Source organism: Centroberyx affinis, unplaced genomic scaffold, assembly GCF_046629955.1.
Source record: "Centroberyx affinis isolate AG114_WGS23_722 - 3 ecotype Tasmania unplaced genomic scaffold, CSIRO-AGI_Caff_v1 ptg000654l_1, whole genome shotgun sequence".
NCBI lineage: Eukaryota > Metazoa > Chordata > Actinopteri > Beryciformes > Berycidae > Centroberyx > Centroberyx affinis.
Genome location: NW_027279280.1, coordinates 30,664 through 46,280, shown reverse-complemented (window position 1 = coordinate 46,280; position 15,617 = coordinate 30,664). Strand labels below are relative to the sequence as shown.

At 42.0% G+C, this 15,617-nt stretch overlaps 1 protein-coding gene across 1 annotated transcript; it reads right to left on the bottom strand.

The window, feature by feature from the left end:
* Positions 1 to 5,526: 5,526 nt before the first annotated feature.
* roraa (RAR-related orphan receptor A, paralog a) lies at positions 5,527 to 14,663 on the bottom strand. The gene is made up of 9 exons (XM_071519064.1): positions 14,658 to 14,663; positions 14,391 to 14,532; positions 11,986 to 12,381; positions 11,232 to 11,353; positions 10,995 to 11,127; positions 9,786 to 9,893; positions 8,615 to 8,725; positions 8,287 to 8,399; positions 5,527 to 7,877 (listed from the first exon to the last, which is right to left on the bottom strand). Exons 1-9 carry the CDS (start codon positions 14,661 to 14,663, stop codon positions 7,713 to 7,715), a joined length of 1,296 nt encoding a protein of 431 aa, XP_071375165.1. The 3' UTR covers positions 5,527 to 7,712.
* Between the last annotated feature and the right edge of the window lie 954 nt (positions 14,664 to 15,617).

Below are 15,617 nucleotides of genomic sequence, written 5' to 3'. Positions count from 1 at the left end.
TGCCATCGCAGGGAAATGAGACGAGATGAAACTTTAATGATCCCCGTGGGGAAATTGGGTCATTCATTAAAATTATATACATATTTCACCCAAACCTGCTACCAAGATGTAGAATTTGCAACTACTCATGAAATGGATAAAAATGCTGAATGTGACACTGGAAGCATCCGGAGAGATTCTCTGCTTCTGTGAGCAGCTCTAGATTTTTTTATGTCACCACAGGTTTAAGTCTTAGTTTTCTGTTTTCTGGCTGTAGGATGGAGTTGTTCATGTTCACATAGGAATGATTTCTTAAATTGACTGGTATTCCCTTTTAAGGCAAAACAATTTTAGTTTTTTAATTTTGGTTGAATGAATTCCAACCCAGATAATTAAGGTCTGAATTTGAATTGTGATGCTCTATCATGAGCACTAAGCAACTGCTCATGTTGCTTAATGGGTAGTGCTAATATTGTCAGGAATGCACTTATGATCCTATGAGGTGCTTTGGACAAAAGCATCCACCAAATGGCACTTGGACCAGAATGTTTTCTCAAGGATTTTTGTTAGTTTGTTAGTCCCAGTTCAATTTTCAGAGCCAGATGCAGTTCCACAAAACTCATTTAGATGTAAGAATTAAACTAATTGAATGAAAATGCTTAAAATTATGTATTTACTTATTTGTTTGGAAGGATTTGGAAGGAATTTCCCAACAGTGAGGGCACCAATTGTGATTAAATAGTGAAACACTAACTAGGACATTTAATGAAATTAATGCGGGTCAAAAATATGCTATTGGATTAATTTTATTAAAAAAAGAGAGCAGACAATAGAGAGACAGTCAGGAAATAAAAGCCCATTACAAGCGGTAAATTTTATTATGGGATAACAGCACATAAAGCACATCTAAAATCGATGTGTCCAATGCACTTTTAATAAAGGTAATATTAAAGGTACAGTTTCTAAGTACAATATAACAACATTCATATTAGAATGAAAAGTATTTAAAAGACAACATTAAATTTCTTATTTTTCTTTACAGCTGTATTTACAAAATGAATCAAAATACTTATTTTCATATTTAAGAATCAGACAAGAAGGAGCAAAACTACGTTTGTGAATAGACTACCTGCTAAAGAGAGTTCAAAAGAGCTGGATAAAAAGGTACATGATCATCTGTCCCCATTTTAACATCAGTAGCAAACATGTGACTTAGAAATTTGTGACAACCACACACTAGTTTCGGCTTTCCCATAGTTTGTACTGCTTTTGCATGGAAAAAAAGTTCCACCCCTATTCCACCCACCCTTCATCTTAAGTTACCCCAACCCATTGAGCTCACATTAAACACAGAACATTAAAGAAATCCAGATGTGTTGTATGCTTCTTTTACAAACACATACAAATACTTGATATACAATGCATTAGTAAATTTTCTGTTCTTAGTGAAATAAAAAAGTTGATATAAAACAAACAGAAAATGAAGTAATGTGGATTGCCTATTCGTTTTTGCCTATTCCAAAAACGTTGTGCAGGTGAACCTTTATGTAATATTATCAGCAACAATTTATTCGACCATTCTCGATCAACGTGAAACAAACTTCCCAGTTATGCTTCTCAAACAAGGTATGGGTGTGGGGTGACGTGTACACTCTAAAGAGACGGTCTATACATTGAAATCCTTTAACACGGTGTATCAACCCACGTGAAAATGATTAACGACACATAAAGAAAGAATCTGAAAACCTCTGAAGCATGTGAGAGTGAGAATTCATCCTCATGTACAAAATACATTGTCACTTCAGTACACGTCTGGAAAACCACAGAAAAAGACAATCAAAACCATGTATGCATCTTGTTACACCGAGAGGCACTCAGTGTGATACATTGTGTATTATTGCAAGCATATTCTGACTATTCTGATATTTGCTACAGAGTGGAGAGAAAAGGTCAACTTTGTCCTCAAATGGCAATCCTTTCATGTACATTTTTAATAACACTTAAATGTGGTGCAAAAGGTTTATGCCACTGGTCTGAAGAAACCACTGTTTCAGGATAGTCTAAATGGGGAATAAAGAATGCATACCGAGGCTCTGTTTAATCCAAGCACCACTTCCCTGCATCAGGTGAAGAACTATGCAGACACAAGAGAGGTAAATATTTAGTATCTTAAAACCTGACAAACTATAGCCTCAGTGAGTGGTTTTTACAATCAGAACAAAGAAAAAAAGAACACAATACTGCTGTTTCAGTTTGAATATTATCATTTTTCCACAAACCAGAAAAGCAACCTTAAATAGCTTGTTAATTAGCAGATACTAGCTTTGCTATAAGTCAGAAGGAAATAAGCGCCTTATCCCAAGACGAGCACACTGATACAGGTACTGGCTGGGTAAATTTACCACTATCATAATCATTATCATTATTATTTATTGAGTCCTAATATCAATAATACATCAATATGCAATGAAATGAATGGACTAATAGGGTGGCCAGGCCTAGGAATCAATACTTTGTTCACAAAATTAACTTACCTAGCACCACACATCAGGGCAACACAAAATAAATGTCGGCACACCCTATCTCTATTAAACTAATCCTAAGGGAGGGAAGCAAACTAGAAACAGAGTTATCGTACAATATGGTGTAATTGATAAACAGATAAATATTTTCACTGGGTAGGCCTTAGTAGCAGTATTTTCCTCTTACCTATACAGACAGAAGTTACAAAGCTACCTTTATACATGTGATCAATAATAACATTAAATATGGTGGATAAACAGCCGAGAATGAGGGAGAGAGAAAGAGCGAGAAAATAAGATATACAGCATACAGGCCATGTCAAGTTCTTAGTTCTCCACCTGGGAACAGAACTGGTCAAATATACAGATGAAACATAAAAACATCCAGGAAATCAACACAAAATAAAACAAACCAAAAGTGATAAATAAGAGGTGTATTTACATGCAGATGTTCAAAGCCTATATGCACAAAAATCAAAAATAATACACGACATATATTATTGCTTGACATTCGATTATGGCTAAAAGTTGCTTTTCATTTTTTAAACTATATTCTTAAATGTATTTTAATCATAAATCCTTATCAGCTGTGCTTTGGAAAATGAGTTCTGTTAAAATGTGATGCAACCGACTCATAATTCTGGGTAACACACCAACACTCCAGTACATGTAACTTTTAAGCGTGACATAACACTAATCTTCACAATTTATGGCCAAGAACACTCATCTTCACAATTTACAGTCCAGAATGAACGATTCATCTCAGGTTAGCCTGTGGCCATGCTCTCTAAAATGGTAGCGATGTGTGTTTCGCTGCAAAGTTAGTCAATGTTGCTTCACAGTATTCTGCAGACCTATGAATTGTTGAAGGCATTATGTCATGCTTCTAAAACCTACACCTATTATGGATGGATCAAGCTCAGCATTTCCAAAACCTTTTTTTTTTTTTTTTAAAGTCCAAAGAAAATCAAAACCTATAGACTCCTCGTCCACATAACCCTGTTCTTGTGTAATTATTAAAGCCTTGTCTGGGGTTTATTTTATTCACACACTGTGAGAACAAACACATACACACACACACACACACACACTATTGCTTTTTACACACAGACAACAGAGCAGAGACAGAAGGACCAATACATTTTACTGTATATACACTGATTGAATAGCACACTTAGCATCAATCCCTTACTAAATGTGGGATATCTCAAGTGAGAATATACAGAAGGACATCTCTTTACAGGCCGGTCTAAAGGAGCAGTTTATATAGATACAAGTATCCATGTGTTTGATGATCAATTCCTGCTATCCTGCCAATATCGCAACCACACCATGAGAAATACATAAGGTGATGAACACAGAGTGATGGGGTTTTATTACTTATTGTTCAAGACTGAGAGTAAACTTCTCGGATAAAAAAGAAAAAAAAAGAAGAAAAAAAAGAGTCATAACTGTGAGTCAGTTGTGTGAATTAAGTCAAATCAAAAGGATGATGGCTACTCTTCAGAGACCCGTAATTGTAACACAAGGCTATAGCTTGTTTTATATTGTAGAGCACATTACAAGCAACTCAACCATTTAGATTTGACTGAAAAGATTGAACAATCACTGTATGAAAGAAGATCCCATTTGCTTGATACAGTGATATAATATTCTATAAAATATTGAGTTGTTCTATGTAACCATCAAACAAGTTAACTACAGCCAAATGGAGCATCCCAAAATATGACAATTAAATGATTTCCAAGAAACAAATCAACTGCCTGTAAGTGAATGACATGAAATCAGCCAGTCCCACTGAATCTCCCTCTCTTCTTCACCATCATTTAAAATGGTAAGTGCTGTACTCCATGTTCAGTGTGCTATGCCAAAAAGTTCAGCCGCTTCCTATTATGAATTGAGAGAGAGAGATTTGTGAAGAGCTCGTAAAATTCACGAAAGAGCAAATCACTCGCTCCACAACTGTCCAGAGGAAAGAGAGCTGCTTCTTCGGTCTACCTGTTATCTCCCTGAGCGTTCACACCTCATCCTCTTCTCTGCTCTCGCTGGGCCACTGGGCCTCTCAACCTGGATTGTCTAGCAGTGTTCCAGACTGGGTTTCTTTTGCTGGGAGACTGAGGTTTACTAGTCATAGAGGGCTTGTGCATATCCAAATAGCATTGGATTATAACAGAGATTATTACTTAGGTACAGCATATCTACTACAACCCAAAGAACAACAGATTTAGTATTGCATAAGAATATTTGGTTTTTCTAACAAAGAGGGTTATTTTTAAAGTTGACCCTGATGACACCATTTGAAACCAAACAAGATTTTTTTTTTGTGTGTGTGTGACAGGAATATGCTGTGTATTGATAAAACTGTGTTTTGAAAAAGCAATGGGGTTTGTTGTTTTTACAAATGTGATTTTCTTGAACTTGACCATGGGGGTGGGGGCATAGTGATCTTTCAGTGGCTGAAGACCCCTTAAGGACATCGATAATGTAAAATTCTGAACAACTCAGCGATGGATTTCAAACGTTAATCTCAAACCAGTTCTCATGGAACATCCCTGAACAAAAATATGAACTAAACCTAATGAGGACTAAGAGTACAACACATGTCCTCTCAAACAGAAAGCGCAAAAGAAACTCTTCCCTGAGGGGTGACAGCACAAGACAGTAACGCCTTGTACAAATTGCACGGCAGAGGAATGATAGTGTGCAAACAGAAAAACAAAAAAGAAAACAACTGGATTCTATGTTAAGGTTGGTGACAGATGTGTTATCATGCTTTGATGGGTTTCTAAAGGGATATCACTGTTTTTTTTTTTGTTTTTTTTGTTCGTTTTTTTTTTAAAGATATTTCTAGAAGCCGCTACTGAGATTGCTGGAATGTCTTAGCAATCCATTCTACATTATAGACGGGTAGGCTGGAAAGCGGAAGCAACGACTACTGTTTGGCACATCCAGGGTTTTTTCTACCACTTTACTACCACACTGACAAGAAAGACACACTCAACAAAACAGAAGCACAACAACAAAGCATTCTGAAAATAGCACTTGTCCTACCATTTTTATGTTTCTCCCCTAATCATACAAACAACAGCTAGTCTAATTATTGCGGGAATATAGTTAAGTGCTACCTGACATCTTTTTCTCTCCCTCTTTCTCTTTCATGAGTTTATTAACCAAAACATGTTACAAAAATAGAAGCTTTACTACCAGACAAGGCTTTGAATATTCACTTTCCCTTCACTCTTTCTTTTGTGTCCTGTTGTGGCGTTGCTGGGCCGAGGCTGTGGTGAGAAGGCAGATAAAATCACTCAACAATAACACTGACAACATGATTTAAGAGAGGTTCATAGATGTGCCTTTAGGTTAGACCTTGTATCATTGTGTCGTTCAGCCATTAACTGGCTTGCTGTATCTCTACCTTCCACTAGATGGAACAATTGGATTACACAAAATGTCTGATCTGTCCAATCCAACCGCAAAGCTATTCAAGGTCGATTTTTTAAATCAGACCTGGGTCAGGTAACATTTGTAAATTGTTTTCATGGTCTCTTTTAGCCTTCTTTACAGGATAGGTGGGGTTTGCCACAATGGACAATAAAATGAGTACCAAAAAGTTTAGACAATCATAGCAAAGAATATGAAAGACAACTTATTATGCATCTCTTTGACTGACAACTTAACCATACACTATCTATTTTCCTGATGCGCTACTCATCTAATATTCTAAGCAGGTTAAAACAAATGCTATTTAACCCAGGTCTGTTTGTAACACAGATTAAAAAGCTGTAAAATCTTAATAATATCACTACAGGTTTGTTGGCTGTGTAGCCTACTGTTACATGTGCGATGCTTACAACAGAGAGTTTCAGAGCTACGTTTTAAGAGGTGTGGTGTTGGAGGTTGTTGAGCTAACAGGTAACGGAGTGACTCTAACCTGCCTTCTCCTCCAAGCCTCATTGTTGACCAATGACCAATGCCAGCCATCCTAACAGACAGCCCTCACACCACTCCCAGACCAGTATCATCTGCAGCTCCCAGGACTAGCCTCTGTGACCATGGTTCAACTTGTATTTCTTGTGCACATGCAACACATCACTAGGTAAATATACAAGTCTTAAATTAAAGAAAGGTGCAAATAAAAGTGCCTTATCAATTCAACAATTAAGAATGGTCTAACTACTAATATCATACATGTTATTTAAAATAGATTCTATAAACATTACTTTTTTCTGTATAGTAAGTACTTATGACCATATACCCTGTAGTACATTATAAAACAGGTGGAATGGACCCTTTTCATTGTGTTGGTGCCCTGTGCTTCTCCAGGGCACCTGTCCAGAGAAGGATTAATAGCAGATGGCCTTACATGATTTCACTATGCAACAACGGTGGATGGAGTCTTTGACAGCTAAAATCATTGCGTTTTGACTAGAATTACCAGAATTCTATGTTTCTTTTTTTAAACGATTGTCCATAGAGAGGTGCCGATTGCATCACCATGCCGACGGACCCTCCCTCAAAGTTGCTGTGAGTTTTCATTCCAAGCACTGCGTCCAAAAGATACAAATGAACACAAGAGAACAGCGGCTGAACTTGACCAAGATGTGCACATTTACCAGCCATTTATCTCAGTCTGGGGGTATATGAATGTGAGACGTCCACAACTGCTTAAGTTCTGAATACAAATGCCTAAAATGTTTTTGGAGCGTCTTATGAAAATAAATATTGATGTGGATTTACTTTCTAATTGAAGAAGTTGCCAGAGTTTTGTTCATTAATTGTTCATATGATTACAGGTCAGATGCGCAGCTAAATCAAACGTAATTTTAAAAGATGTGACAAAAACATGTCTTTTTTAATAATAGTTTTGGTAATGCAATAAATATTGACAAAAATGAATGACAATAAGTCATGGGATCCATGCTGTAAACGTGCATGAGAAGGTCAAGTTCACCCGAACAGAAAGCATTTGTCCCTATCTCCTCTTCGTGTCCCATGGGGCATCGAGTCCCACATGTCTTCCAAACAAAGAGAACTAAATTCAATAAAGTAAACCTTGAGAATCAAATCCCTAAGCCCTCCCCTCCAAGGTAAAAGAAGAAGTTGAACAGCGTGCCATCCGTCCGTTCTGGTTTGTGCAGGGCACCGTTAAAGTGTCTCAGATTCCTCCTCCACATTCCCCTACGGTGGTCACACTGGCACCTGGCAGGGCTGCTACCCGTCAACGGGCATGGACTGCTCAAAGTCTGATCCGAACAGCTCCTTGTATAAGGGGGGGAAGTGGGCACGCACAATGTCTGGATATATTGCTTTGAAAGCTGTAAGCTTCTCTGTATGCCTACTGCACAGCGCTCGCAGTGTCGACACTTTGCATATCAACTGTGGAGAGAGAGGAGACAGGCTGTTTAGATTCACAGTGAGGCAAGGACATGGAGCAATGGTAGTGAAAAACATTCCTCCCTACAGTGTATTCCCTCTCACACAGGGGCAAACAGACTTGTAAATATTGAGACAAGCTCTCAGGCACGAGGAAAACTTGACACTTCATCTTATGGAGCTGGTATGCAATTGATAAATTGCCACGTCTCTACAAAAAAAAAAAAAGGCACTATCTGTAGCATTATGAATGCTTCCCCTGAAATCTCTGTTGGTTTAATCTAATGTACTCAAAATGGTTGATGGGCTGCGGCTTAAGATGCTAAACAGTGGGAGGTTACACTGCTACTAGTGTAGAGCAAGCTTGGCGGACAGGGATAATGGATTAAGCGTGTAGTGTACTGCACTGTACCTTTGTAAGTATACCATCCTCTCTGTGGTTCTTCTGCAGGACGTGCTGGAGGGCCAGTTGGATCTTCTGCTGGAGTTTCTCCACCTTCACCTTCTCCTGGAGCCAGGACCGGTCTGGAAGGAAAAGTATCACAACCATTAGTTACTCTACAACGACAGGCAGCTCCCCTCACAGTCAGCTTGGCTCATGTGTAAAGTAATGACAGTGTCACTAATATTTTAAATTACAGTGAGTATAACTGATAAAAGCAAAAGAGAGGGCATGAGCGCTGCTTGTGGTGGTGAATGTATGCCTGCCTTCTTTTCTTTGCACTGTGAGTGACACCTACCAGCAGACATCAACACAAAGGCGGAGAACAGGGCGATCTCATCCTCAGACAGGTGCATAGAACACAAGTTTTTCCCAAACTCGAAGACGGAGCTGATCAAGTCGTCACAGCCTGCCACAGCAAAGGACACAGAGAGAGGGCTTGGGATGAGGAAGACCAAAGAACAACATTCACTCTTGATCTTTATTGGGAGAGAGGCACACAGGGAGAGGAGAGGAGGGGAAAGGAAAGAAAAGGAGCGGCATGCTGACAGCACATGGGAGCGTCTTAGGCAGAACAGGCAATGCTTTTACTGAGTTTTGCCTCCCAGACGAGTCACTTTTGGCAGTTGGGTGGTGTTATGCAAGCCAAAATGAGGTCACTATTGAGTCTTTTAGTTAAATCAATTATTGGGGATAGAAAGAGACAGGCGGATGCCACTGCAGCTCTGGAAGCCCATCACTCTGCCTCCCCCGCTGCGGACCCCTCTGTACAGAACATATAGGACGCTGGGACTCTCGTTAGGGAGACCACACATGGTACGGCAGCATTGTTCCTTAGTCATACAGACACACATGCTCACACTCACTCATACATGTACACACACAGGTATGCGAACAGAAAATGGTACACTCACACCAAGACCCAGAATTGTACATTTATACTGCCACTATGGGACACATTTATATTTTTTCCTCAAAAGGCACTTGGAAACGCAGGAGAATTCATGGCGGAGAGTCTTAGTAATGTCATGGCATTCAAACACAAATGCTATTTGCTTATGCCTGAGATGTTCTACACCAGACTTTCAATGATGGTTTTGATAGAGCCCTCCCAAAAGGCACTCAGTCTGGCTTTATTTATTCCACAGTAACAGGAGCCATATGCAGCAGAGCCTTAGTAACATCTCTATTCTGCCATAAATAACCATTGCGGAGACAGCAATGCCAGGTGAGGCAGGGATGAGTGCTCAGTGTTTGCTTCCAGGCCCTCAGTAATGTGGAGAACAGAACGGCAGATTCCAGTCTTGGCTATTACACTAGGGAAGGGAGTAAGACGGTCTAAAGAGGTAGTAAAACACACACGAACACATGAGCACACAGACACACACCCGTACACACACATGCACACTCAAGCACATGCGCTAGTACACACGCACACACTCCAGCGGACACTTCGAACACTTACTTACCTAATGACTTGAACACATCAGGCCCGGCATATTTTCCATCAAAATAGACTGTGTTGTTTTGAGAGTCAAAGGCACGGCACATTCTGACAAACACAACTTCCAAAGAGCCTGTGGAGACAGACAGGAAGACGATGCCGAATCTGATCTTTGTTTCTTTTTTCCCCAACAGAAGTGTAAGTTACACATCAGTCAGGGCTGCAAACACACATGATTGTGCTTTGTGTTATTCCCCTCTAATATTATTTGAGTAACACTTTGAAAAAGAGAAGCCCATCTTATCAATGAAAAATCTATTACCTGCCTAGATGATAATATCACAGACAGAAGGCTATTCTCCCATAACGACATGCTAGATAAAACGTTCTGCTTCATTCAGTAGTGACATTGCTTATTCATTCAACCTTTATTTAGCCAGATAGGTAGAGAATTTATTCTCTCCTGCAATTTGTACCACTCTGTGGGAGTGGATAAGAGGATAAAGGAAATGTAACAGAAGCCATTACTGCCTCTAAGGGAGATGCCACTGTTTTAAAATGTCATGTCTGACAAGGGATCTCTGTCTCTATTTCATTATTCATATTGGGTGTGCTAACGTAAATAATACCCAGGGAAAGACCCAGGAGAGGTGTTTGTTTGCTGCACGTATGTGTGTATCTGTGTTTATGCATAAATATATGTGATTGTGTGTGCTTAAGAAGATATGCATTGATACATGCATACAAGCATGTGCGCACAGAGCCACAGATGCACACGATACTCTGTATGTGTGTCTACGTGAGAGTGTGCACTGCTCAGTGATTAGAGTAAGCAGACATCATCTGTGTCCGGGAAAAGAGAGGGAAATGGCAGCCGTCAAGACGACTAGTATCTCAGCTACGGAACATGCTGCTTATCTAATGCTGTGTCCTTCCCTGCTATGTATGTAATGAACAGAGGAAAAGAGAAGAGAGAGAGAGAGAGAGGGTGAGAGAGTGTGTCAGGGAGAGAGAGAGAGACAGAGAGAGAGACAGAGAGAGAGAGAGAGAGAGAGAAAGGAAAAAGGAAACAGGCAGGGTGGGGTCTTCTCTCTGTGACACTGTCTGTGTGTGTGGAGAAGGCTTTGTGTAGTCAGGTCAGCTACGCCCTTGTGACAATGCCAGAGGGGGGTGGTGGTGGTGGTGGTGGTGGGTGAGTTTGACGGCAGCAGGCCGTGTTGACAGGCTGTCATACCTGCTTTCAGCAGCACTATCTGATCGTTCTGACACAGCTCCATGAAGCCGTCGATGCGCTTGGCGAACTCCACCACATACTGAATGGCCTCTGTTATTTTGATAGCACACAGCTGCCACATGACTTCCCGGGGCTAAGAAGGGATAGGACAGAGAATGGGTTATCTGCTTTAAAAAATGGATTTGATTACTGTAACTGTAACACAGGCGTGGTGTGGTGGGTCTGTGGTCGAGCTACCTTGTTCTGGTAGCTCTCCATCTCCTCTTGCAGGAAGGCCTGCCAGGTCATCTGCTGCAGCTCCTCCCTCAGGTACTGACATGTCTCCATGTGGGACTTGGAGATGTTCTGGGCCAGGTGCTCTGAAATACAAACATCGTAGCAAACCCAGAAGATCATAGTCAAGATCTGAACGTTACTCACAATGCTATGTGAAATTGAACACCTCACTGATGAAATACGCCACAGGAAAAGAAGATTTATTTACTGAGCTTTCAAGAAGTAGGAGAGGCGGATACGCGTGGGCTTTTTTTGACTGGGAAAAGGCTTGTTGACATTTCCTTTTACTGCCTCAAGGAAGCTCATAGCTTAAGGTTGAGGCAAAGCCAATCTAGTTATGACACAAATGCAAGGAGAGGAGGAGGGGCACCACGTTACTCATTGAAACAAAGGTCACATTTTCTCTGAGAGAAATATTGAGTATAAGAATTTAAATGGTTTTGAAAACACATCTGTTAAAAGGAGTTCCTAGGCACAGGGGAGCCTAAAAAAATGATTTCCCCAGACGCCTGCCCTGCTGGATCCTGATTGGCCCTAATTAATGGAAACTAATTACAAAAAAGAGGCTCTTTTAATGAGTGTTGGAGATGAGTCTCCAACCTCCTGCTATTTTAAGCAACCTTTGTGTCGTTTGCCCCACGGTTGAGTTGTTCTCCCCCCCTCCTCCATTTTGCTCTCTCTCCTCATCTCCCCCTGCCTCTCCCCTGCTCCTCACCTAGTTCAGCCATGGACACGGTGGGGGAGGTTTCTCCATTGGTGAAGGAGCAGTAAGGGAAGAAGCCAGAGCCGGGGGCAAAATCGCAGATGGGCTCCGGCTTGATGCCGTTGATGTCCAGGCCTGACTGGTCAGGGGATGGCTGGATGTCCAGGTAGAAGCTGCTGACCGCGGAGTCCGGCTTGCTGCCATCGGGGGTGTGACCGTCCATGTACCCGCTGAGGTCGTCATGGAGCTCTGTGAGGCCGTTAGCTGAGAGGCCGTATGTGGGCGTGAGCGGCTCGGCCTCACCGGGCTGCTGTTGGTGGTCGCGCTGCTGCTGCTGCAGCCGATGCTTCTGGACCTCAGCGTAGAGGCTGTCTCGCTGCTTCTTCGACATGCGACCAAACTTCACCGCTGTGATTAGAGGGACAAAATATGTGTGAGACTCTAAAATTAAACTGCACTCTGTTGTATGGATTTCTATAAGTGTTTCTCAGTAGTATCTCGAGGCCTCTTTGCACAAGATAAAATAATTTATATGCAGCCCAAACAATACGAGAGCCCCAGTAAATGAGTGGATGTGTAACTAGGGGCTTTAGAATGTCAGTATGCCACAGAAATTCAGCACAGCAAGGGAAAAGGACTTGAATTTCGGAGCAATCTTTTTTGGGCACAGTTCTAATTTCCACTGGCTGTAGCTTGCGTACCACATTCAGAGGTCATGTGTCAATCCCTGCCCTCCTGTGACACAGTAACTCATAACTAATCTATGAAATACTCATGTCATTACTAGACAGACTTACTAGCAGTTGCATACGCTACTGGATAACAGAAAAGCAGATTTCCATATTTCAGGAGGTGTCAGTAAAGACAGAGATCATTACTAAATGAACAATTTCATAAGCAGACGTCTACAGGGAGAGTTGGCTATATTAAAACTCAAGTGACTAACAGCTTACCAGCCACTCAAACATGAGTTGCTGCCTCCTGCTTCAAGGTTTCCAGACTAAACAGTGGTGGTGAGAATGAGCTTCCTTGGCCCGAGTTCTGGGGGCCTGGCAGTATGTCAGCTGGTCACTATGTGTGTGTGTGTGTGTGTGTGTGTGTGTGTGTGTGCGCAGAGTGGAAAGTGAGTGGAGCGGAGCAGAGGAGAGTGCGGGCAGATGGGCTCTGGTGTGTTGAGTGAAGGCAGGAGTCACCTTGGTCTGTCCTGATTGTGTGTGCATATGTGCACGTGTGTGTGTGAGCATGTGTCTGTGTGTGGAGATGCAAAGGCACTCATAAGTGCTAATGTGCTCCTGTGTTCATGCACGTTCATGAATATGTATGCATGTGTGTAATTGAATTTAAGCATAGTGGTGTACGGAAAGATGTGCCAACGTCTGTGCATGTATGGTCAAGTCTGCGCTCGTCTGTGTGCATTCCTGTGTGTGATGCGTGTGTGTGTGTGTGTTGGACAAAAAGAAAAAGAGCAGCTGAGATGATGACCTGGCCCGATTGCAAGCTTTCGTCGGAGTGCCGCTCTGCTCTGATACGATCTGCTCAGCCCGGCCCAGTATAGCCCAGTCTGGGCCAGCCTAGCCGCTTGCCCAGCAGGAGGCCTCCGGCACACACCCCCACCTGTGTGCTCCCATTACTGCGCCTCAGCTGCACCAGCACTAATGACACCTCTAACAACCTCCTATTTCATCAAACCTACTTTCTTTCACAGCAGCAAATTAGGCCCACGGACAATACACTCACCTGCTACTGCGGGAATGTGAACATACAGTAAACTCTCGTGCCCATGATAAAGTTTTCTTGACATATGTGTTGTCTCCCTTGGCATTCATGATCGTACAATATGATCCCCTACGGTACAGCGTGTTTCTTGGCAAACTGTATTTGAGGTATATTTACATCCTGTGTGTGATGTATTGTGCTCATTATGTTTGCTATGCTATGTTTGTGTGTGTGTCTATCCACCAATATGTCATCTCAACCAATCAAGATGGAGCCATGAAGCAAACAAAGAAAAAACATTCCCTAATTGGGTCGTGGAACAAATGACTAAATACCAAGCACCACTTGGTACTGAAAGGCCATTATAACTTAAACTTGCCTCAGTTGCAGTAGGGTTGCAGTAGTGATTTTGACCCTTTCATGTAGTATCCAATATCGATAATGATAAGAATAACAATGTGAGAGTCTATGGAGCCCCATGGGGAAATTCTCTCTCCACTAGCCCGCCTCCACAGGGAGGTCAGAGTGCATCGTCAGTGACAGAGCAGCGCCCCTGGTGCGCTTCCTCAAACACACTCCAGCAGAGCAGATGCTTGCCTAGAAGGGGGCTTGAACGTGGGTTCTTCGGTTCTCCTTTTACTCACTACGCCACCCTGCTGCAACCACCCACCGATATTCTATTCTTCTATCAATTTGCTTACCATCTCGTGACATGCCCACTGCCAGGCACTTCTGCAGCCGGCAGTGCTGGCAGCGGTTGCGGCTGGTGCGGTCGATCAGGCAGTTCTTCTGACGGGGGCAGGAGTAGGCCGCATTGCTCTGCTGACTCCTCCTGAAGAAGCCCTGCACGGGAGAGGGGCATGGAAATACTTCGGGTTATTGGATGAAGCACCGTGGGTGGAAAATGTTCTGGGAGTGGAGATCATTTTGTATCTTTATAGCATTTCAGTGCTGACAAAATTCATTACCGGCATTGGTAGTGATTGATAGCGATTTACTCTAGTCCTACTGGAGATTTTTTTTTTTTTTTGGCAAACAGTTGAGATAATAATACTGCCATGGTGCTATTTTCCTGTCTGCCATGTTGTGATGTTGGGCATTCAAAGAGTGCTGTATTGTAGCTGTGTATACAGCACAAGGGTGTTGTGTTTGGGTAGGAATGATAACAGTGGATGGTATTTTCCTTCAGAGGGGTTATTAGTGTTGATTAACACAGTGCTGGCATGTGCAGTGCTAAAGGATGGTGCACGCACACCGACTGGATTCCTCATCCTTTGACTTAATGAATTGATTCCAGCACATCATTAACATGCCCCACTCTACTGCTCCATACACATATGTCTTAATTAGCTGCTCATTGGCTGTTTAATTACAAGAAAACAGCTGACAGCTGCCAAGTTGCTTTATAATGGAAGCCATTATGGAAGCAGGCTATAACTGCCGGTGACAAGCAGCACTCTTTAATAATGCTATGATTTATGGTCCAAACTCTTGTACTCGCACATATCATTAAAGGCCTCTCTGCCTGGACTAATTAGCAATCATTAAAGATACATTTCAGCAGTTTATTCTTTAGTGTTTTGTTTCTCTCAACTCCTGTGCGAGGGAGAGGAGCGCTGGGAAGAACAGCTGAAAGGAACCTCTCTCTCTCTTTCTCTCTCTCCCACACACACACACACAGACACAGACACACATACAGAGACACACGTACATACACACACACACAGGAGCAAACAGCAAAGGTGCAGGCTGGCTGAGGAATGCTAATGATGCGCCTGGTGACAAGCACAGGGACAAGAATACACTCTAAGCACAAAATTCCCCTCACTGTGAATGGCTGGTGCATTTGAAACAGTACAAAAGGCGGCTTCAATGGAAGCGACACACTGTAGCAAACAGCCAACAATCTGCTATAATTCAAAGCACTC

Coding starts and splice junctions, on each gene's coding strand:
- roraa (XM_071519064.1), bottom strand. Junction 11,354..11,985: donor CGTGTCCATGGCTGAACTAG/GTGAGGAGCAGG, acceptor TTTGTATTTCAG/AGCACCTGGCCCAGAACATC. Junction 7,878..8,286: donor AGGATGGTATACTTACAAAG/GTACAGTGCAGT, acceptor CTCTCTCCACAG/TTGATATGCAAAGTGTCGAC.